At 40.5% G+C, this 22,066-nt stretch overlaps 1 protein-coding gene across 45 annotated transcripts in view; it reads right to left on the reverse strand.

Annotated features, from left to right (window-relative positions):
- Nucleotides 1-444: 444 nt before the first annotated feature.
- Nucleotides 445-22,066, reverse strand: part of LOC111970182 (zinc finger protein 740) — a 39,878-nt gene continuing 18,256 nt past the window's right edge. For 6 of the 45 annotated variants that reach the window (XM_023996730.2, XM_023996743.2, XM_023996735.2 and 3 more), the window contains 17 exons: nt 21,858-21,941; nt 21,450-21,533; nt 20,781-20,864; nt 17,233-17,316; nt 16,765-16,848; nt 15,922-16,005; nt 14,883-14,966; nt 14,227-14,310; nt 13,972-14,055; nt 13,599-13,682; nt 12,749-12,832; nt 10,906-10,989; nt 8,597-8,680; nt 6,553-6,636; nt 5,602-5,685; nt 5,015-5,133; nt 445-3,312 (listed from right to left, as the gene is read on the reverse strand). In XM_023996730.2, the coding sequence (XP_023852498.1) occupies nt 3,139-3,312; nt 5,015-5,133; nt 5,602-5,685; nt 6,553-6,636; nt 8,597-8,680; nt 10,906-10,989; nt 12,749-12,832; nt 13,599-13,682; nt 13,972-14,055; nt 14,227-14,310; nt 14,883-14,966; nt 15,922-16,005; nt 16,765-16,848; nt 17,233-17,316; nt 20,781-20,864; nt 21,450-21,533; nt 21,858-21,941 (1,553 nt within the window). In that variant the 3' untranslated portion in view covers nt 445-3,138. The remainder of the gene's footprint in view (nt 3,313-5,014; nt 5,134-5,601; nt 5,686-6,552; nt 6,637-8,596; nt 8,681-10,905; nt 10,990-12,748; nt 12,833-13,598; nt 13,683-13,971; nt 14,056-14,226; nt 14,311-14,882; nt 14,967-15,921; nt 16,006-16,764; nt 16,849-17,232; nt 17,317-20,780; nt 20,865-21,449; nt 21,534-21,857; nt 21,942-22,066) is intronic. The other 39 variants (XM_070445652.1, XM_023996758.2, XM_023996754.2 and 36 more) reach the window with 34 other exon arrangements.

A 22,066-nucleotide genomic window follows, 5' to 3' on the forward strand; every position in this document is an offset into this window, starting at 1 on the left:
TTTGGCACGACAATGAGAAGTTGGCATGATAGTGTAGACTGGTACTCTGATTATCAGGAATCTACAATATGACACTGACTAGCCTTTCTGCACACATCTCATATTTCCTCTCAACTTTGGTACCCTCTTGAGGACTCATGGTGTAATTGTGATAACATACAGGAACTCAAGTCCTTTTGTTCACCCGATCTAGAATACCTCAATCAAATGCTGACCGTATTATCTCCCAAGACAATTTTCTTCAGTTATAGTCACAGCCGTGTATATCCCCCTCAAGCCGATACCACGACGGCCCTCAAAGAACGTAACTTTCACAAGCATTTCGCTACACGCGCAATAAGATTTGCTAAACACGTCTGTGACCAATAAAATTTGATATATTCATATCACTGATTATCCCCCCAGACAAGGCTGTTGGAGTAAACAGAGGAAACAAAACTCAAGTCTTTTATAAAGTATTTTATTTCAGCATAATGGTAGGAAGCCTCTCCCCTTACAATTAAAACTAATTGGATCACAAGGGTACATATTAGTTTCCCCATTTTTTTTTTAAAGAAGTTATTTTTATGCACGTATTTTGCTTAGACAAAAGAATAATCAATATAAGATCCTATCTTAACTGAGGACCATAACTCTGCATGCAAGACTAATAAAGACAAAGAAAAGACTAACTTGTGATAGCTAATGTAGATGCTGTTGCTTACCTAATATTTCTATCAATATAATTCACTACAAATAGAAGGGGACCTGTATAAAAAAAGTCATTTTCTTGAGGTACTACCACCTCTAATCTTGAAATTACTAAAACGCCCTGGGCTCTCAATACAGTACTGATCCAAATGGTTCTGCCATCTTTGTCAAGTTGAGGAGTAAGAGGCTCTGTCTAAAGACTAAAATCTAGAACAGTTTTGAAACAGAAAAATATCTATATTTCATGTTTTTTACTTTTGTTTTTATCACTCCAGTGTTTACAATATTATCAGAAAAAAAGGTCCTTGAAACATTACCAGAATCGTCAAATACAGTAGAGCAGAGAGCAAGGAGCTCTTCTCTAACCGCGTCATCCTTTACCTGATCCTTAGAAGAAAATACACCTCACTGTGTTAACTGATCAGACTCAAAAGATTCTATTGCATTTTCATCATGAGATTGAGAACAATACTTAAAAAGGACAGAACTGAGAGGGCTTTAACAGTTAATGGCAACCAACCTTGCCCTGTGGCCTCACTAGTGGATAGTGGTGGTTACAGGTGATATCCTTTCCACATTTCTTGGGGCAAGGGGTTGCCAAATCATACAGTAAGCTGCAGTTTCTTAACCCTGGTACTAGAATACCCCTGTTTGCTGGATTGCATAATCTACTCACTCAGGCATAATTAAAACAGTTAAATATCTTAACTACTGCAGACTGTACGTTGCAACATTTCTGGAATATACATGTGGCATTACTAAATAAACAAAAGTACATTGGTTTCACTGACAGTAGTAGCCTGGCGACATTGAGAATCATTCAATTAAATGACTCGGTTTAAGTGAAGTCCAGCACACACTGGTCCTCAGGACCAGGTTTCAGAGATCCTTCCCTAAGCTGCTCTACAAGCCCACAGACAGGCTGCTGTGGAACACCACCAATAGGACTACTGATGACCCTGGACAAGAGTAGATAGACATTAACTAAAGCATCTCTGTGCTCTGTAGCCATTACACTTGGAGGGGGAAACCACAGACATGTTCAAAAGATCAGTACAGGTTACAGTCATTCATTACAATATCATTTTACACTACAATGATTATTTAAGAGAGATCTTATTCGAGTTTAGGCTAACCCCCGAAAGAACATGACAGAAATCCTTTATACACACCTACCCCCATCTCAGTTAAAGGCATTTGTTAGTGTGTAGCAAAGTGAAACAAGTGTTCATTTAACTATGGGAAAAGTATCTGTATGGCCTTTAGCTGGCCAAAGCACTGCCTGACAAATTGAAGTTAGCACTATTAGCATCTCACTGGAATTGTCAAACTCCCCTCACGTAATCATTCAGGAACCCGGGGTTAAATTATTACCAATAATAACCAGCACTATATCAATTCTCAACGAACAGATGAAGGAATATTTGCCTATGCCTTATAGTGCCATTGTAGTAAGCAGTGTTCTATAAGGGTGACAGCTTTGGAAAAACATACCCAGCTTTTAAAAAGGCAGTGGCGCATCCTTATAATCGTATCTGAAAATAATAATTAAACCATGAACAAAAAAAACCAAAAAGGCAAATTAAACAAATAACATAAGCACGCTCTAAGGCCACAAGACTGTGTATACCTCCTGCTATGCTCTCAACATGAGGATCTGTACAAACAAAGTAATGGGACTTGCTGAAGCTGCCATCTTGTGCCGTTGTTTTCCACGTACATCTTTAAGAACTGACTGTAAAAGAGAGCCTGCGACCTGCTCCCATAGAACTCTGTACATACACCGTTAAAGGGTGTAATGGAACTTGCTAATGCTATCATCCTGTCTGTTCCACTTCCTGAGTCATCAGCAACTCTATCCAACAAGAACCACAATATCCTCTGACCTGACCCTTCACTTCTGACCTGTTAGGACATCCTCCACTTGCCTATATCGTCCTAAAATCAAACTTTATGGAACCCCTTTTTAGTTTTAGTTCTGACACCTGTACCATTGTCTGACAACTCTTTTCTTCTTTCACAAACTACATTTTCTACAAACGTCCTGTGTTGTTTATTGTTATATATATATATATATATATATATATATATATATATCACTTCATCATTGTTATGGTGTAACAAAAAATAAATAATCCCCCCCCCCCCCCCTTTACCAGAGTACCACCAACAGCACAAACGATAAATCTAAATAATAATAAAAAACTTTTAAAAAATAGATTAAGTACAAAATAGACCACCGATTATTGAAGGAAACTCGCTCTCAAAAGAAGACAAAAACATCTGTCCCGCTGTCATAGTAACCTCAGGACCCGAGATGAAGGATTAGTCTTTGCCAGAGTGTGGCGCCACTGAGTGCAGGGTTGAGTGAGACTAGGTGGCCTGTCCTGTCTCTCTGGGAGATGGTGTGTGTGTGTGTGGAGGGAGGGAGGATGGGGGGAATGTCAGTCAGACAGCCAGTCGACCAGGAGGTGGGTGAAGGGGGCTCCAGGTGGGTGGAGCAGGTGGGGGCTCCTGGGAGTAAGGGCGGGGCTCGCAGCACGGCTGGTTCTCCACCTTGGCCACACCACGGCCCTGGCACAGCCGCCGATGTCGCAACAGCCGGTCCGTCCGCGAGAAGTTCTACAACACATACATGGAGGATTTATGCAGCATTCATTTAAACAGATGAGTGTGTACACATGCCCCAAAAATTAAGCCCACTGTGTCCGTTTGGTCAATGGGCTTTTCTGGTGTATGTGGGTCAAATCCAATCTTATACAACAGGTATAGACCTTACCGTGAAATGCTTACTTACAAGCCCTTAACCTACAATGTAGTTCTAAGAAAATAAAGTTAAGAAAATATTTACTAAATAAAGTAAAGTAATAAAATAACAATGAGGCTATATACAAGGGGTACCAGTACCGAGTCAATGTGCGGGGGTACAGGTTAGTCGAGGTAATTTGTACATGTAGGTAGGGGTAGAGTGACTATGCATAGATAATAAACAGCGAGCAGCAGCAGTGTAAAAACAAAGGGGGTCAATGTAAATAGTCTGGGTGGCCATTTGATTAGCTGTTCAGGAGTCTTATGGCTTGGGGGTAGAAGCTGTTAAAAAGCCTTTTAGACCTAGACTTGGCACTCTGGTACTCAGTCTATGACTTGCATGACAATTTTTTGGGCATTCCTCTGACAGTGCCTAGTATATAGGTCCTGGATGGCGGGAAGCTTGGCCCCAGTGATACACTGGGCCGTACGCACTACCCTCTGTAGCGCCTTGCRGTCGAATGCTGAGCAGTTGCCATACCAGGCAGTGATGCAACCGGTCAGGATGCTCTCGATGGTGCAGCTGTAGAACTTTGAGGATCTGGGGACCCATGCCAAATATTTTCAGTCTCTTGACGGGGAAAAGGCGTTGTCGTGCTCTCGTCACAACTGTCTTGGTGTGGTTGGACCATGATAGTTTGTTGGTGATGTGGACAGCAAGGAACTTGAAACTCTCGACCCACTCCACTACAGCCCCGTGAATGGGGATGTGTTCGGCACTCCTTTTCCTGTAGTCCACGATCATCTCCTTTGTCTTGCTCACGTTGAGGGAGAGTGTGCTGTCCTGGCACCACACTGCAAGGTCTTGAACGCTGAGCTGTAGTCAATGAACAGTATTTTCAGATAGGTGTTCCTTTTGTCCAGGTGGGAAAAGGCAGTGTGGAGTGCGATTGAGATTGCATCATCTGTGGATCTGTTGGGGTGGTTTGCGAATTGGAGTGGGTCTAGGGTTTCCGGGATGATGGTGTTGATGTGAGCCACGACCAGCCTTTCAAAGCACTTCATGGCTACCAACGTGACTGCATGTCAGAGTATGTGCATACATTCTCTTACCTGCAGGCACAGCTCATAAGGAGAAGACTTATTTTTAACGTGGGCAGGGATCTGTATGTTGGTATATCCGTGTGAGTGTGTCACTGTGTGTGCATGACCAATGCAATACATTCTCTTATGTGCGGGCACTGCTCACCCTAAAAAATAAAATTCTAACCTGGTAGGGCATGTCTTTGCTACGTGTCTGTATTAGTGTGTACATGTGCCTCTGTGACACCATTCTCCTATATGCTGTCACTGCTTACCCTGCGGCAGATGTTCTGTAACATAAGAGGGCATGACGCTCTCTCCTTGCTTCATGAGCGTGTATGTGTTCCTCAGTGCCAGCACGCAAGGCACGTTCTTCTACATGTTGGCACTGCTCACACAGACGGCATCTCTCCAATGCAAGTGTGTATATGTACGTGCCTGGGTATGTGTGTGCCTCTTTCTCTGTGCCTCTTCTGTGTCTAAGTTATTTTACCTGCTGGCATCGCTCACATTGATAAGGCTTCTCTCCGCTGTGGACACGCTTGTGTCTCTCCAGATGGTAACGCTGGATAAACCTCATGTCACACATGTCACAAGCAAACGGCTTCTCCCCTAAAAGAGCACACAAACAGATTCATCACATCAAATCCACAGAGTCGAACCACAACAATGATGATTTACTCTTACTCGGTTGAAGTCTACTGGTTACAATAACCAATCTACAAATGTTTGTTAAAGTGATGGGAAACTGTTTAGTTCTTATGACAACAAAACTAAGACAAACTACTGAATATGAGCCAGTTTCTGGACAGGAATTAAGAATAAGAAACTAAACTTGTGGTAACATTTTAAGATGTCGTGTCATCAACTCATTATGTGTAGATAAAAGTGGAAACTGATATATTTTTTTGCTTTTTAAATCAAACCAACTCAATGCCCCTGAAAAGTTTTGATAGTTTGAGGCTGGTTCAACATCTCATCAAATGACTTGACAATCCAAACTCGAGTTTGTTGTGATCGTATATTTTTTTGATTAAAAGTCTTTATTGGGGATAAGGGTACAGTAAAATGGGGGCATACCCGTATGAGTGTGGCTGTGTCTCTCCAGGTGGTTACGCTGAATAAACCTCATGTCACACATGGAACAAGCATACGGCTTCACCCCTACACACACACAGAGCAATGCATTAGCTCTCTCTCCAAAGAGTACAACACAAAAATCAAGTTAGCACTACAAATACTATTGTGAGATAATTGTTTGCTACCATAAGCATGTAACAATTACAATAAGAGTGCTTTACGTGTCATATCACGATGTGGACCCTGAAGATGGGGGCTGTTGATCACAAGGATGAGAAGACGTGGCAATCTGACTTGTTTAATAAGCTCTAATGAACACTACTTTTTTTTCATCATAAAACACTACTAGCTAATTAACAACAATCAACACACGCAATTGTGAACTAATTGTGAACTAAGCACCGAATAAAAATCTGTAATTGTGTGTCAATAAAGCCTTTGCAGAACGTATAATCCCACTGCAAAAATAACTGGCAAAAATAATCAGACAATGTAAAGAATAGTTGTAGTTTCAAATTTTAACTACATTCTTCACTAAAACAATTATAGCAATAGCTGCAGACAATTTCTCACAACATGATATTGTTTTACTTATGGAAGTGCTTGGCCAATTTGGAATAGCAGGAAATAGATTGTTATACATTTACTCTTCTAATAAATGTTTTTATTATCTCAACATCCACATGATAGCTAAATTAGCTTAAGATCTTTAGGGGTCTAGCTTTAAACAAAAAAAAAATTGAACTTGTACGAGAATGTATTACAATTATTAATTTGTGTTGCTGCAGTATTTTAAACTTAAAATCAACAATTTACTAATTTATCACTACAAAACTATGTAGATGAGACATTTTTATTTTTTAGCAGTCCTTCGTTATGTGTGTGAAAATCCATTACGAACATCCTTTAATAGCTTGTATATGTGTGATAGGTACGGTGAGCGGACTGTACCCGTATGAGTGAGGCTGTGTCTTGTCAGGTGGTAGCGCTGAACAAACCTCATGTCACACATGGTGCAAGCGTAAGGTTTCACACCTAAATGCACAAAGCATTGAGATATTATTTTTGTGCCTCGCACCATTTTAAGTCCAATAGGAAGTTTAAGTACAGTATATCCATTTACGCTAAACTGATTTTTACCACTAATTTCAATTCATGCAATGACTTACAGGGGATTCAGGTGGAAGAATCAGGGAGATGTTTTCTCCAACTATTGTTTAAAATGTATTTTTCAATGCTTTAGTCCACAACCACAACACATCACATGAGCTGATGATGTAATCTAATAGTAAAACTACCCCTTCTCATCCAAACGTTTATGGAAATTCTGGACTTTTTTGGATATCAAACCTAACAATATATATCACCTATATTTCTTTGTGCAGGATGACTAGCATATACAGTACCAGCCACAAGTTTGGACACCTACTCATTCAATGGTTTTTCTTTCTTTATACTATTTTCTACATTGAAGGATAATAGTGAAGACATCAAAACTATGAAATAACATATGGAATCATGTGTTAAATCAAAATACATTTTATAGTTGAGATTCTTCAAAGTAGCCACCCTTTGCCTTGATGACAACTTTGAACACTATTGGCATTCTCTCAATCAGTTTCACCTGGAATGCTTTTCCAACAGTCTTGAAGGAGCTCCCACATATGCTGAGCACTTGTTGGCTGCTTTTCCTTCACTCTGCGGTCCAACTCATCCCAAACCATCTCAATTCGGTTGAGGTCAGGTGATTGTGGAGGCCAGGTCATCTGATGCAGCACTACATCACTCTCCTCCTTGGTCAAATAGCCCTTACACAGCCTGGAGGTGTGTTGGGTCATTGTCCTGTTGAAAAACAAATGATAGTCCCACTAAGCGCAGACCAGATGGGATGGCGCATCGCTGCAGAATGCTGTGGTAGCCATGCTGGTTAATTGTGCCTCGAATTCTAAATAAATCACACAGTGTCACCAGCAAAGCACACCCACACCATCACCTCCATGCTTCATAGTGGGAACCACACAGTCATCCGTTCACCTACTCTGCATCTCACAAAGACACGGCGGTTGGAACCAAAAATCTCAAATTTGGACTCATTAGACCAAAGGAGTTTCACCGGTTCTAATGTCTATTGCTCATGTTTCTTGGCCCAAGCAAGTATTTTCTTCTTATTGGTGTACTTTAGTAGTGGTTTCTTTGCAGCAATTTGGCCTGATTCACGCAGTCTCCTCTGAACAGTTGATGTTGAGATGTGTCTGTTACTAGAATTCTGTGAAGCATTTATTTGGGCTGCAATTTGAGGCTAGTAACTCTAATGAACTTATTCTCTACAGCAGAGGTAACTCTGGGTCTTCCTTTCCGGTGGCGGTCCTCATGAGAGACAGTTTCATCATAGTGCTTGATGGTTTTTGCGACGTCACTTGGAGGAACTTTCAAAGGTCTTTTTCCGGATTGACTGACCTTCATGTCTTAAAGTAATGGAGTGTCATTTCTCTTTGCTTATTTGAACTGTTCTTGTCAAACTATGGACTTGGTCTTTTACCAAATGAGGCCATCTTCTGTATACCACCCCTACCTTGTCACAACACAACTGATTGGCTCAAACACATTAAGGAAAGAAATTCCACATTAACTTTTAACAAGGCACACCTGTTAATTGAAATGCATTCCAAATGACTAACTCATGAAGCTGGTTGAGAGAATGCAAAGAGTGTACAAAGCTGTCATCAAGGCAAAGGGTGGCTACTTTGAAGAATCTCATAAAATATATTGATTTGTTTAACACTTTTTTGGTTACTACATGAATGCATATGTTATTTCAGTTTTGATGTCTTCACTATTATTCTACAATGTAGAAAATAGTAAAAAGAAAGAAAAACCCTGGAATGAGTAGGTGTCCAAACTTTTGACTGCTACTGTACATCCTGCTAACCCTATATGCAAGGCTTGAGGTGTGGCCTGATCTTGGGTACAGTGGGTACGGTGAGCGGACCCCTACCCAAATGAGTGAGGCTGTGTCTTGAGAGGTGGTATCGCTGGTAAAATCTCTTGTCACACATGGTGCAACCATATGGCTTCACCCCTATACACACAAGGGCATCAATACGTTACTTTGTGCCTCTTGTTAGTCTTCCACTATTAAGTTTTCCATAAAGTTCATACAAATACAGCACAACAGACAATATGCACCAAGTGCTGTTATCAACATTCTGCCTTCACACAACAGGACTGGTGTTGCCAACTTTTTGTGGGGTAAGAAACCAGCTATTGGTAGCAGCACAATATTACAAAAATTGTAGATAAAGTAGACAATTGATTTCCGTGATATCTTCAAAACACACATTTGTAAGGCATGTGATCATCATCAGCACAGTGAGTGTGTACGCTGCTGTTCTGACTAGGCCAAATCACTGCAGGAAAGTCACTTCATTTTTGAAAATGAACAGGCAAAATAATCCTTAAATAATGCTGAATTTACCTTAGCCACTTTTAGGGGGGAAAATGAGAGGGGGACTCAAAGATCTAAAGACTAGTGCAACGTTGCCAAGTTGGAAATACAGAGCAGAGCAGGAGAAGGTGTTTTCAGATTGTAGACATCTTTAACCGTTTCTGCAGGTTCCAATAACTGCCATTACACTAACACATCATAAACTGTCTGGATCTAAAATACACATACAATTTAAGAAGACATCACTACAACTGGGAGTTATTCCAATTTGAAACTTATTGAGGCATGATGTCCTGAGTGTTCAGTGATAATTTTTTGGACAAGTAAGTTTCATGCATTTTTTAAATCGCTTAAATCCACCACACATCTCATCAAGTGATGTAATCTGGTAGTAAAAACTAGCCTTTCAAATCCTTAAGTKAAATTACATGATTTACTTTTTGGGGTATCAAACCTAACATGTAGGTGAAATATATTCTCTACATTGCATTCAGAAAGTATTCACACACCTTGACTTCCTCCACATTTGGATGTGTTACAGCCTGAATTTAAAATGTATTTGTTATGGCAAGCCTAAATAAATTCAGGAGTAAAAATTAGCTTATCTCTGTACCCCACACAGAGATAATTGTAAGGCCCCTCAGTCGAGCAGTGAATTTCAAACAATCGCAAAGAACGGCACCTATTGGTATAAATAAAAATAATATACAAAAAAATAATAATAATATACAATGCACCCAGTCACTACAAAAATACAGGCGTCCTTCCTAACTACGCTGCCAGAGTGTAAGGAAATTTCCCCAGGGATTTCACCATGAGGCCAATGGTGCCTTTTAAACAGTTAGAGTTTAATGGCTGTGATWGGAGAAAACGGAGGATGGATCAACATTGTACTCCACAATACAAACCTAATTGACAGAGTGAAAAGGAAGCCAGTACAGAATAAACATACTTTAAAAAATGCATCCTGTTTGCAACAAGGCACTAAAGTAATACTGCAAAAAAATGCAGCAAAGCAATTCACTTTTTGTCCTGAATACAAAGTGTTGCTTGGGGAAAATCCAATACATATTACTGAGTACCACTCTCCATATTTTCAATCATAGTAGTGGCTGCATCATGTTATGGTTATGCTTGTAATAGTTAAGGAATGGGGAGTTTTTTAGGATAGAAAAGAAACAGAATGGAGCTAAGCACATGCAAAATCATAGAGGAAAACCTGGTTGTCTCCTTTCCACCAGACACTGAGCGATGAAATCACCTTTCAGCAGGACAATAACCTAAAACAAGGCCAAATCTACACTGGTGCTGCTTACAAAGAAGACAGTGAATGGCAGAATTACAGTTTTGACGTAAATCTACTTGAAAAATCTATGGCAAGACCTGAAAATGATTGTCTAGAAATTATCAACAACCAATTTGACAGAGCTAGACACATTTTTTAAAGAAATTGACAAATTTGCACAATCCAGGTGTGTAAAGCTCAGACTTACCCAGAAAGACTCACAGCTGTAATCGCTGCCAAATGTGCTTCTACAAAGTATTGACACAGGGGTGTGAATACTTACGTAAATTAGATATCTGTATTTTATTTTGAATAAATCTGCAAACATCTAAAAACATGTTTTAACTTTGTCATTATGGGGTATTGTGTGTAGATGGGCAAGAAAATCTATAAATCCATTTTGAATTTAGGCTGTTACACAAAATGTGGAATAATTCAAGGTGTATGAATACTTTGAAGGCACTCAATACATTCCTTTGAGCACGACTAGCATATAAATTCTGCCAACCCTGTATACTGGGGTTCAGGTGTAGCCTGATCTTGGGTAAGGTGGGTACGGTGAGCGGACCCATACCCAAATGAGTGAGGCTGTGTCTTGCCAGGAGGTAACGCTGGTAAAACCGCTTGTCACACATGGTGCAACCGTATGGCTTCACCCCTATACACACACACAAGAATATCAATACATTACTGTAATGCCTCACACTCCATATTGAAATCTTACAATATTAGGTTTACCATAAACATCAGGCACAATAACAGCTGGACTGACAATATGCACTAAGTGCTGTTATTATCAACATTCTGCCTTCACGCAACAGGGCCGGTGTTGCCAACTTTTTGGGGGGAGAAAAGCTATTGTCTACACATTGTCACTAGAAGTTGTTAGATTACACACATTTTCAAGGCGTGTGATCATCACATAGCCTGTCGCAAAACTCGAGGCAAATGCTCTTGAGAATGCTTTAAATAATTGCTGAATTTGTCCTGACTCCTAGTCACTTTCAGGGGTCCAAAATGTTGCTAGATCTAGTGACTAGTGCAAAGTGGCCAAGTTGGCAATACTGAACAGGATTGGGTGTTTTCAGATTGTAGACATCTTTAACCGTTTCTGCAGTTTCCAATAACAATTATCATAACTGTCTGGCTTGAAAATACAAAAATGTTTGGAAGACATCTCCACAACTAACCTTTTAATCTTATTGATGCATGAGTTACGAAGTGGTCAATGTACTTGTTATTTTGCCAATTTCTTGGTAATACATTTTGCACACATCCCATGAGCTGATGTCATCTGGTGGTAATATTAGCCTAACATTAGCTTCATTCTCAAGGGTAATTACATATCAAACATAACTTACAAAATAATATATATTCACCAATACATTTCTTTGTGCATGACTAGCGTATAAATCCTGCCAACCCTGTATACTAGGGTTTGTGTGTCCTGATCTTTAAGGGATGGTTCACCCAAATTGCCAAATTACATTGGTTTCCGTACCCTGTAAGCGTTCTATGGACAAGGTACAGCAGCAATCCTTGCTTTGGTTTTATTTCCCCGGCACGGTTTCCAAATGCTAACAGTGTTTTTTTCTTTCTTTTCTTCTTTTTTAAAATAAAATGTATTTTGACACCTTTTTCTCCCCAACTTCGTGATATCCAATTTGTAGTTACAGTTTTGTCCCATCGCTGCAACTACCATACAGGCGACTCAGGAGAGGCGAAGGTTGAGAGCCATGCGTCCCCTGAAACATAACCCTGCCAAGCCGCACTGCTTCTTGACACTGCTCGCTTAACCCGGAAGCCAGCCACACCAATGTGTCGGAAGAAACACTGTACAACTGGCGACCCTATCAGCGTACATGTGCCTGGCCTGCCACAGGAGCCCCTAGAGCACAATGGGACAAGGACATCCCGGCCGGCCAAACCATCCCCTAACCCAGACAACGCTGGGCCGCTTCATGGGTCTCCCAGTCGCGACACATCCCGGGATCGAACCCGGATCTGTAGTAAAGCATCAACCACTGCAGTGCCTTAGACCGCTGCGCCACTCGGGAGGCCCGCAAATTGCTACTATTTATAGCACAAATCCCATTCAAGTCATGGTACCGATATTAGCATTTTTCGCACATGTCCAAATCATCCAAAAGTGTCAAAAATGTATTGTGCAGCTCAGTCACGTCGATGATTTGAACATGCGTGAAAATGCTAATATCGGTACCATGATTTGAATGTGATTTGTGCCACAAATGCTAAAACTTCAGTATTTGGACACAGTGCCAGGGAAACTAAACCAAAGCATGTACTGCTGTCATACCTTGTCCGTAGACCGCTTACAGGGTAAGGAAACCAATGTCATTTTGTAATTTGGGTGAACTATCCCTTTAATGACAGAAGTACGGTGAGCAGAACCATACCCATATGTGTGACGCTGTGTCTCGCCAGGTGGTGGCGCTGATAAAACCTCTTGTCACACATGGTGCAACCATACGGCTTCACTCCTATACACAAAGAATGTTTTATTATTTTTCTGTTTCACACTCCATCATTCAAAGATGTGTGAATCTATTGAATAGCATGTGTATGAGTTTATACTGATTGATTGTTTATTAACCACTGTTGTAAACCTATGCAATTATAACAGAGGATTAACACTGAAAATGACATTACACCGCCACTTCGATAACTCGCAGTGGTCGTTGGAGTCGAACAATGCACACGTTTTAATTGTTTTACGTGGGAATTGGGGCTGAGCAGTAAAACGTCATCTGTACAGAACTCACTTTTAAAATGGTAGAAAATATAGGGCTTTCCATCCACTGGGTTCAGAATGTAAGTGTGATTTCTGTCATACCTAAAACACCACTTGACACAGAATACAAGAGAGCTAATAATAAGCACAGAGTGTTATCAACGTGCTGCTTTCACGCAGCAGGATGGACCCGTTTTTGGATGGTAGAATTACTTCAACTACTTTTTGTTAAGGTTACAAGAAAAAAAATTATGATAACACCTGCTCAATTTAAATAGTCTCGGGTTGAAAATAGAAGACAATTTGGAAGAGATCCGAATCGGCATGCTATTGAGGTGCGAGTTATCGAACAGTCGGTGTAGTTGTTTATCCCAAAATAGAAAAACACATCACATGAGCTGATGACATCATCTGGTAGAAATATAAGCCCTTGTCCTTAGGAGAAATGGAATTATGGACGTTTTGAATATCAAACCTAACATGCAAACATTTCACCAATAGCCTCAATGACATACCCATGTGAGTGACGCTGTGTCTCGCCAGGTGGTGGCGCTGAAAAAACCTCTTGTCACACATGGTGCAAGCGTACGGCTTCACCCCTATACACACACAGAACAATACATTACTTTGGTTCTCAGAATTCATCCACTGAAGTCTTCCAATATTATGTGTATTCAGTTAAACTAAATTAATTGTTTAAAAGCCACTGCTGGCCATACAAACTTATGGGAAATTTTGTTTTTCATATCCAACCTATCCACAAATAATATATATCTTATCTATACATTTCTTTGTGCATGACTAGCATATAAATCCTGCCAACCCTGTATACTAGGATTCAGGTGTACCCTGATCTTAAAGACATGGGTACGGTGAGCGGACCCATACCCATATGAGTGATGCTGTGTCTCCGCAGGTGGTGGCGCTGAAAAAACCTCTTGTCACACATGGTGCAAGCGTACGGCTTCACCCCTATACACACAGAACAGCATTATGTTAATGCTGCACTCTCCATCGATTGAAGTGTTCCATATTAAGACCAGATCTTCTGAGCTTGGGGCAGGGTCTGCTTTGAGAATATGTATACTAAGGTTCAGGTGTAGCCTGATCTTAATGATGTGGGTACGGTGAGCGGACCCATACCCATATGAGTGATGCTGTGTCTCCGCAGGCGGTGGCGCTCAAAAAACCTCTTGTCACACATGGTGCAAGCGTACGGCTTCACCCCTACACACACACACACACACACACACACACACACACACACAACAGCAGATTATTTTGTGTCTCACTGTCCATCGATTGAAGTCTTCCAATATTAAAGTTCAGGCATATACATTTATACTACATTGATTTCGTATAAAAATCACTGATGTCAACCTTCAGGGTATTCACCCGGAGGAATCTAAATACTCCACCACCTCAATAGCGTGCGGTTTTGAGGTTTTTTTAATCAAAAAGGTGTTGACAAGGTGCAAGAATTAAGGGTGGCCAATAAAATGTAGAATGTAAGAAATTGATGACAAGTTTGTGATCTTTTACCAGTAACTTCACACCAAATACAGTACGATAAAAAAAGATGTACCTAGCTCTGTTACTGTTATCAACATGCTAATTTCAAGCAGAAGGGTTGAGTGTTTTTAAAGGTGTTTCTTTGAGATGCAAGAAAACCAATTATGGTAACACTTGCTCAATTCAAATATTATTGAATTAAAGTGTTTAAACCTCACCAACTATGTATACTCGGGTTCAGGTGTACCCTGATCTTAAAGACATGGGTACGGTGAGCGGACCCATACCCATATGAGTGATGCTGTGTCTCTGCAGGTGGTGGCGCTGAAAAAACCTCTTGTCACACATGGTGCAAGCGAACGGCTTCACCGCTGTACACACAGAAAATACAAAATGTTTTTATGTCTCACTCTCCATTGACTGAGGTCTTCCAAAATTAAGCTTAGGCATATACATGTATACTAAATAGATTTTGATAAACCACTGATGTCAATGGTGGTGTGTTTGACTGGTCCTCAGAATCTCGTATTTCCCAGTTTGTGAAGTCGTCGTTATGACATGAGTGCGTTCAAGTGCTATTGAAGTTGGCGCTCACAATTCTTCAACAATGAGATTTAAGCTAGATGGCGAAGAACTAATGTTGCTGGCTTGCTTACATTAACAATGTGTCAAACTAGCTACATTGTAAATGGCTTTGTTTTACCATATTTTGGTCTAAAACAAAACATTTGGGGCCCAAGTTTCCCACCTCTAACAATTTGGAGTGTCGTTCAAGTGGTTATTTCAGAGTCCGGACCTCATATTTTCGGATTTCCAACAGCACTCGAACGCACCATAACTTCCAGGGTATTCACCCTGAAGAATACGATTTCACTACCACCTCAATAGCTTGCATTTTTGGGGTCTATCAAAAAAGGTGCGCAAATTAAGGATGGCCAATTAAACATAATTCGATTAGGATGAGACAATTTTACAAGGCGTCCATCCACGGAGCTGAGAATGTAAGAAATTGCACTTGGATAAGAAGTTCATGATCTAATATCATAAACTACACCACATTCAGTACCATCAACAATTCATCAATAGTGCAACATTCTTATCAACATGCTTTCAAACAGCAGAATTTAAGGTTTTCAGTTGGTAGCCCCCTTTAACATCCCTAGAACCATGATTTATCCAACAATCTAAAATGTTATTTCATCATAAACAAATTCTTGGCCATCCTTGATTCACGCAGTAGATAGCATATAGGCTAAACCCTTCCAACCCTGTATACTAGGGTTCAGGTGTGGATTAATGACATGGGTACGGTGAAGGGACCCATACCCATATGAGTGACGCTGTGTCTCCGCAGGTGGTCTCGCTGGAAAAACCTCTTGTCACACATGGTGCAAGCGTACGGCTTCACCCCTATACACACAGAACATTATTATTTTATGCCGCACTCTTCATAAATTGAAGTGTTCCAATATTAAGTTCAGGCATATACATTATCATAAATTGATAGCTTATAAAACCCTGATGTTGATCCATGCGATGGCTTCCTTGCTATTCATCCTGAAGAATCTGATTACACTACCAACTCAAAAGCTTGCGGTTTTGGGGGTTAATCAAAAAGGTGTTGGTATGGTGAGCAAATGTAGGATTGGCCAATGAAACATAATTAGTTTATGATGAACCACAATTTACAAGGCGTCCATCCACAGACTTCAGAATGAAGGAAATTGCACTTAATGATACAACACAGTAGATGAACCGATGACATTATCTGCTGGTAGTTCAAGGCTTTCTTAAAGTGCTCAATTTACAAAGTTGCGAAAAGAAAGGGGTTTTAGTGGCAGTTTATGACCTAGTGCTACTGGGAACTTCGCAAGTACAACATAGCAATGATGCAATATTACAGTTTTGATCAAAGGAGTTAACTTGTAAAGGACTGCAAATCACAATCATTATGTATAGAAATGCCAGTCTTTAGTCATCACTACTCCAGCATGTCTAGAAAATTAAATATATTGTACTTTTTATTTAACCTTTAACTAATTTATCATAAATAACTGATCAAATCAACTGCTATTTTTGCAAAGTCTTACATCTTTATTGAACGTGTGCCTTTTTACTAACATCCTATACTAGCTTGTATGTGTGATAGGTACGGTGAGCGGACTGTACCCGTATGTTTGAGGCTGTGTCTTGTCAGGTGGTAGCGCTGAACAAACCTCATGTTACACAGGGTGCAAGCGTAAGGTTTCACACCTAAACCCACAGAGCATCAATACATCATTTCARAGCCTCGAATTTTAGGTTTAGGTATGAATATACTTGGATGTTAAATTGATTGGTAGTTTACCACTATACATGCCATAATGTACTCGCGATTAAGAAATCTTAAAAAATGTTTCCCCCAATGAAGTGATATTTTTAAATGTGTTTTTCAAAGCTTTTGTCCACAACACATCACATGAGCTGATGATGTCACCTGGTGGCAAAACTAACCCTTCTCATCCTTAAGGGAAATTTTATTATGGACTTTCATATCAAACCTGCAAATAAAATTGTGCTCATCTTTTTTTGTGCATAAAACCTGCCAACCCTGTATACTAGGGTTCAATTACAGGGATACAGTGAGCAGGTGCATACCCATATGAGTGAGGCTGTGTCTTGCCAGGTGGTAGCGCTGGAAGAACCTCTTGTCACACATGGTGCAACCAAATGGCTTCACCCCTATACACACAGAGCACCAACTTCAGTATAAAAAATGTCAACTGCCAAAAATAATCGATCTTAACTTTACTGTAGCTCAATAAGCTTAGCAAAGTTTTGGTCTTGTTCACCAGACAATTTACTTTGACAGAAAATCTGGTTTCAGTGGTTGGTCAGAAAGGTGCAATCTACTAATCCAATTGGGACACGATTTCAGTGCCCAATGAGTAGGCCATATTGGGCCGTTTCTATGTTCAAAGGGTAATGCTAAGAAAGGTAGTGCCCTAATACACTGCAATAATACACTACAAAACAACTGTTGTAGCCTAAGTGTGGCTACTCGCTGCCAATGGTTTAGCTAATAACAATTGCAATTTCCGAGTCAGGTTAGAATTTTGGGTGAAAATACTGGTGGACACATGGCTTCAAGTCATGCTGTTCATATGAACATTAGATGTGAAAATTTTAGGCAGTTGGTACATATTTAAACATCACACACATTCACACAACCATGTGATTTTTGCCATGCTATTGTGACGTCTCAAACTCCTGAAGCCGTCCGATTCTCATGCTACAATCCTGAAATCCATCAAAGTAGGGCTGGGCGATATGGCCAAAATATCATATATTTTTCACATGACGGCATTTAAAGTTTTGAATAATAACAATTCTAAATGTTTTATGAGTACCTACACTGAACAAAAATATAAAATTCAACATGTAAAATGTTGGTCCCGGCCTCCCGGGTGGCGTAGTGGTCTAGGGCACTGCATCGCAGTGCTAGCTGTGCAACCAGAGACTCTGGGTTCGAGCCCAGGCTCTGTCGCAGCCGGCCGCGACCGGGAGGTCCATGGGGCGACGCACAATTGGCCTAGCGTCGTCCGGGTTAGGGAGGGTTTGGCCGGTAGGGATATCCTTGTCTCATCGCGCACTAGCGACTCCTGCGGCGGGCCGGGCGCAGTGCACGCTGACCAGGTCGCTAGGTGTACGGTGTTTCCTCCGACACATTGGTGCGGCTGGCTTCCGGGTTGGATGCGCGCTGTTTTAAGAAGCAGTGTGGCTTGGTTGGGTTGTGTTTCAGAGGACGCATGGCTCTCGACCTTTGTCTCTCCCGAGCCCGTACGGGAGTTGTAGCGATGAGACAAGACAGTAACTACTAACAATTGGATACAATGAAATTGGGGAGAAAAAGGGGCAAAAAAATTATAATAATTAAATTAAAAAAGTTGGTCCCATGTTTCATAAGCTAAAATAAAATATCCCAGAAATGTTCCATATGTACAAAAAGCTTATTTTCTCCCAAATTTTGTGCACAAATTTGTTTACATCCCTGTTAGTGAGAATTTCTCCTTTGCCAAGATAATCCATCCACCTGACAGGTGTGGCATATCAAGAAGCTGATTTAAAGAGCATAATCATAAACCAGGTGCACCTTGTGCTGGGGACAATAAAAGGCCATTCTAAATTGTGCAGTTGTCACAAGTGTCAAGATGAGGGAGTGTGCAATTGGCATACTGACGGCAGGAATGTCCACCAGAGAATTCCAATGTTCATTTCTGTACCATAAGCCGCTTCTAACGTCGTATCAGAGAATTTGGCAGTACGTCCAATGGCTTCACAACCGCAGACCACGTGTAACCACTCCAGCCCAGGACCTATACCTGGTTTCTTTACCTGAAGGATCTTCCGAGACCAGCCACCTAGACAGCTAGACAGTATTTGTCTGTAATAAAGCCCTTTTGTAGGGAAGAACTGGGCATGGCTCCCCAGTGGGTGGGCCTATGCCTTCCCAGGCACACCCATGGCTGCACCCCTCCCCAGTCATGTGAAATCCATAGATTAGGGCCTAATGAATTCATTTCAATTGACTGATTTCCTTATATTTCCTAACCCTAACTCAGTAAAATTGTTGTATGTTGCGTTTATATTTTTGTTCAGTATAGTTCATGACCCTAGGGTGAAAAAGCATATGTGATTTCAATGGGCTTTTCGCTATTCTTATTGTTTTATATGTTTGAATCCAACAWTTTTTTTTCTCCATTTCTGTTATAATTTCCACACTGTGCCATGCAGTGCTGCGTGATATGGGCAAAAAACAAACAAAGCCTAGTTAATTGGTGAACTGTTGGAATCATGGAAATAGAATGAATGTTCTAATTATATAGTTAGAATATAGTGGGCAGCACCTTGAATACATTGTTGTTTAACATGACAAAGAATGAATAAACCAGGGAGGAATTATTAACAGGGTAAGAACCAAAGTACTAGTCAGTGTTTCCAGTTGACCCTAATTAGATGTTACATTACATGTTGTTTTCTTCAATTATGTAGCTTAGCCAACATATTCATGCTTTACCTTTTCCTCTCCGATTTAAAAGATATAGGTTGTTCAAAACATGCTTATCTAGGCCTACACCAGCACTGGTACCATGCTGTATTAGATGGCTACATTTGTACTGACTCTTAGTACATTTAGCAAGCTAGCTCGCCAGCTAAATTAGTATTAGCGGCTAACAAGATTTATTTTAGCCACAACTTGCTATGAAAAGACAAACTAGCAGACAGTTTGTTTATCTTACTGTCAGCAAACTACTAAGTGAAATTAGAGAACGCTTGTGGAAAGCAGAATGTCACCAACATCTTGTTTCATCTATTTAACCATGCAGACTGCAGTGCTGAGTGAACGGCAAGAAAGTGCTTGTGACTCCGTGGTCGAGCAGCTACCCTCTCGAGTGACAGGGGGCAGTGCTTAGTGTGGAAAGCGTAGTGCAGCAGGAGGGAGAAAGACGACTAAAGTAGCAAAACGTTGTAAACGCGCTGGGAGTTGCGTATTACATTTAACAAACCAAACTTAGAAAAATTGTTATATTAGGTAAAGTAAAAACCCAAACAGGTCCGTGCATCAATACCGGTAATATTGTCAAATACGGTATACCGCCCAGCCCTACATCAAAGATGGCTTCCATTGGACATTTTTGGAAAGGCCGATGTAGCMAGCCTAAAGTTTTGGCTCTTAGCCAGACCCTAGCTCAACTCCAACATGGGGGTTTAAAGATTTTATATCAGACCTGGGGCTTGATTAAATGGGTTCATTTCACTAACAAGACTAATTTCTAAACATGATATGATGCTGGTTAACTAATGCTGTGCAATGATTTGAGGGTTGGAGAAGAATCCATCATAGTCCTCTAAACTGGTTAACTTGGAAATCTTTGGCCTATGTAGAACAATATTCAACATCTTTCTCTCAGAAAACCTGTTCTGAAAGGAAACATGGCTAAGCATAAATGCAGTCTAATTTCTAAATAAAATGCCTTTAACAATAAAAATTTGAGTTGGATGCAGCCATAACTATCAATTAAATTGTATTATACCCCAACATCACATGGGGGGCGACTCATTTAACCACAATGCAGTGGGGCTCATGCATGGCATCTGAGGCCAGATTGAAGCGAGAGGGAGGGATTCAAAGTGAGGTCACATACCCGTATGAGTGAGGCTGTGTCTCTCCAGTTGATAACGCTGAATAAACCTCATGTCGCACATGGAACAAGCGTACGGCTTCACTCCTAAACACACAGAGCATACAAATATTAGCCATCTTTCTGTTGCAGTTTTATTCTATACATTTGCATGCTCGATTTCCTGCTTTACAACTTAAATAGTATAAACAATCACTTACAATGAAAAACCATACTTCGATAAAGAGTGTCCTTACCCTTAAGGGTACTAGAAATTACATTCCTCATATCATACAATGATTTTCTCTAAAGTTAAAAAACAATGTCATCTGGTCATAATCTCTCCCCTTGTTACAAATAGTCAATTATGAGGAACTCAAAATCAAGATCACTGACCCAAAAATGTTTTTTTTTTTTTTAAGTGGAAAAATACATTCTTAATACATAATGACATCACTCTAATATTTGATAACATGAGGATTTTTCTTTTTAGTGGACAGTAGTTTCCAACAAAGCCTCTTTATTCCATTCACTGAGATTGAGAAGGGTAAGGGTTTACCAACACAAGGACATTCAACAATGAATTTTCTGTCTAACTTAGTAGTCTAACCATAAAAATATTCATAACTGAATCATTTTGCATCAGCAGCTCCAGTAAAGTACTGAGAGTAAGATGGTAAATGAGACTCATACCCGTATGAGTGAGGCCGTGTCTCGCCAGGTGGTAACGCTGGTAGAACCTCATGTCACACATGGAACAAGCGTACGGCTTCACCCCTATACACACACAGAGCACCAGTCAATACACCCCTATACACACACAGAACACCAAACCTTAGAATAAATCTAAACCAAGAGTGTACCTGCACCAGTCATGTGAATATAGAAAGGCTTGTTTTAAGAACATGTGTTAACTGGGTTTGTATTGTGCCAGACACCAATATATGTATAAAAAAAAGTTGGAACTCAGTGGCTTAGTAAAGATAGAGGCTTTAAAGTAGTGGCAGCGGTGCAACTTGCCCAAAGAACTTCTATAAACAACTTCTTGGTCTCCATTTGTAGCCAACATATGTGAGATGGGTAAGGTGAGAGGACCCATACCCGTATGTTTGAGGCTGTGTCTTGCCAGGTGGTAACGCTGGAAAAACCTCATGTCACACATGGAACAAGCGTACGGCTTCACCCCTATACACACACAGAGCACCAGTCAATACACCCCTATACACACACAGAACACCAACTTTAGAAAAGTCTGCATCTTGCCCTTTGATAAACTAGAGTCCTTTACACACTCAAAGAAAGCCAGACAT

This window comes from Salvelinus sp. IW2-2015, linkage group LG11 (assembly GCF_002910315.2).
Source record: "Salvelinus sp. IW2-2015 linkage group LG11, ASM291031v2, whole genome shotgun sequence".
Taxonomy (NCBI): Eukaryota; Metazoa; Chordata; class Actinopteri; order Salmoniformes; family Salmonidae; genus Salvelinus; species Salvelinus sp. IW2-2015.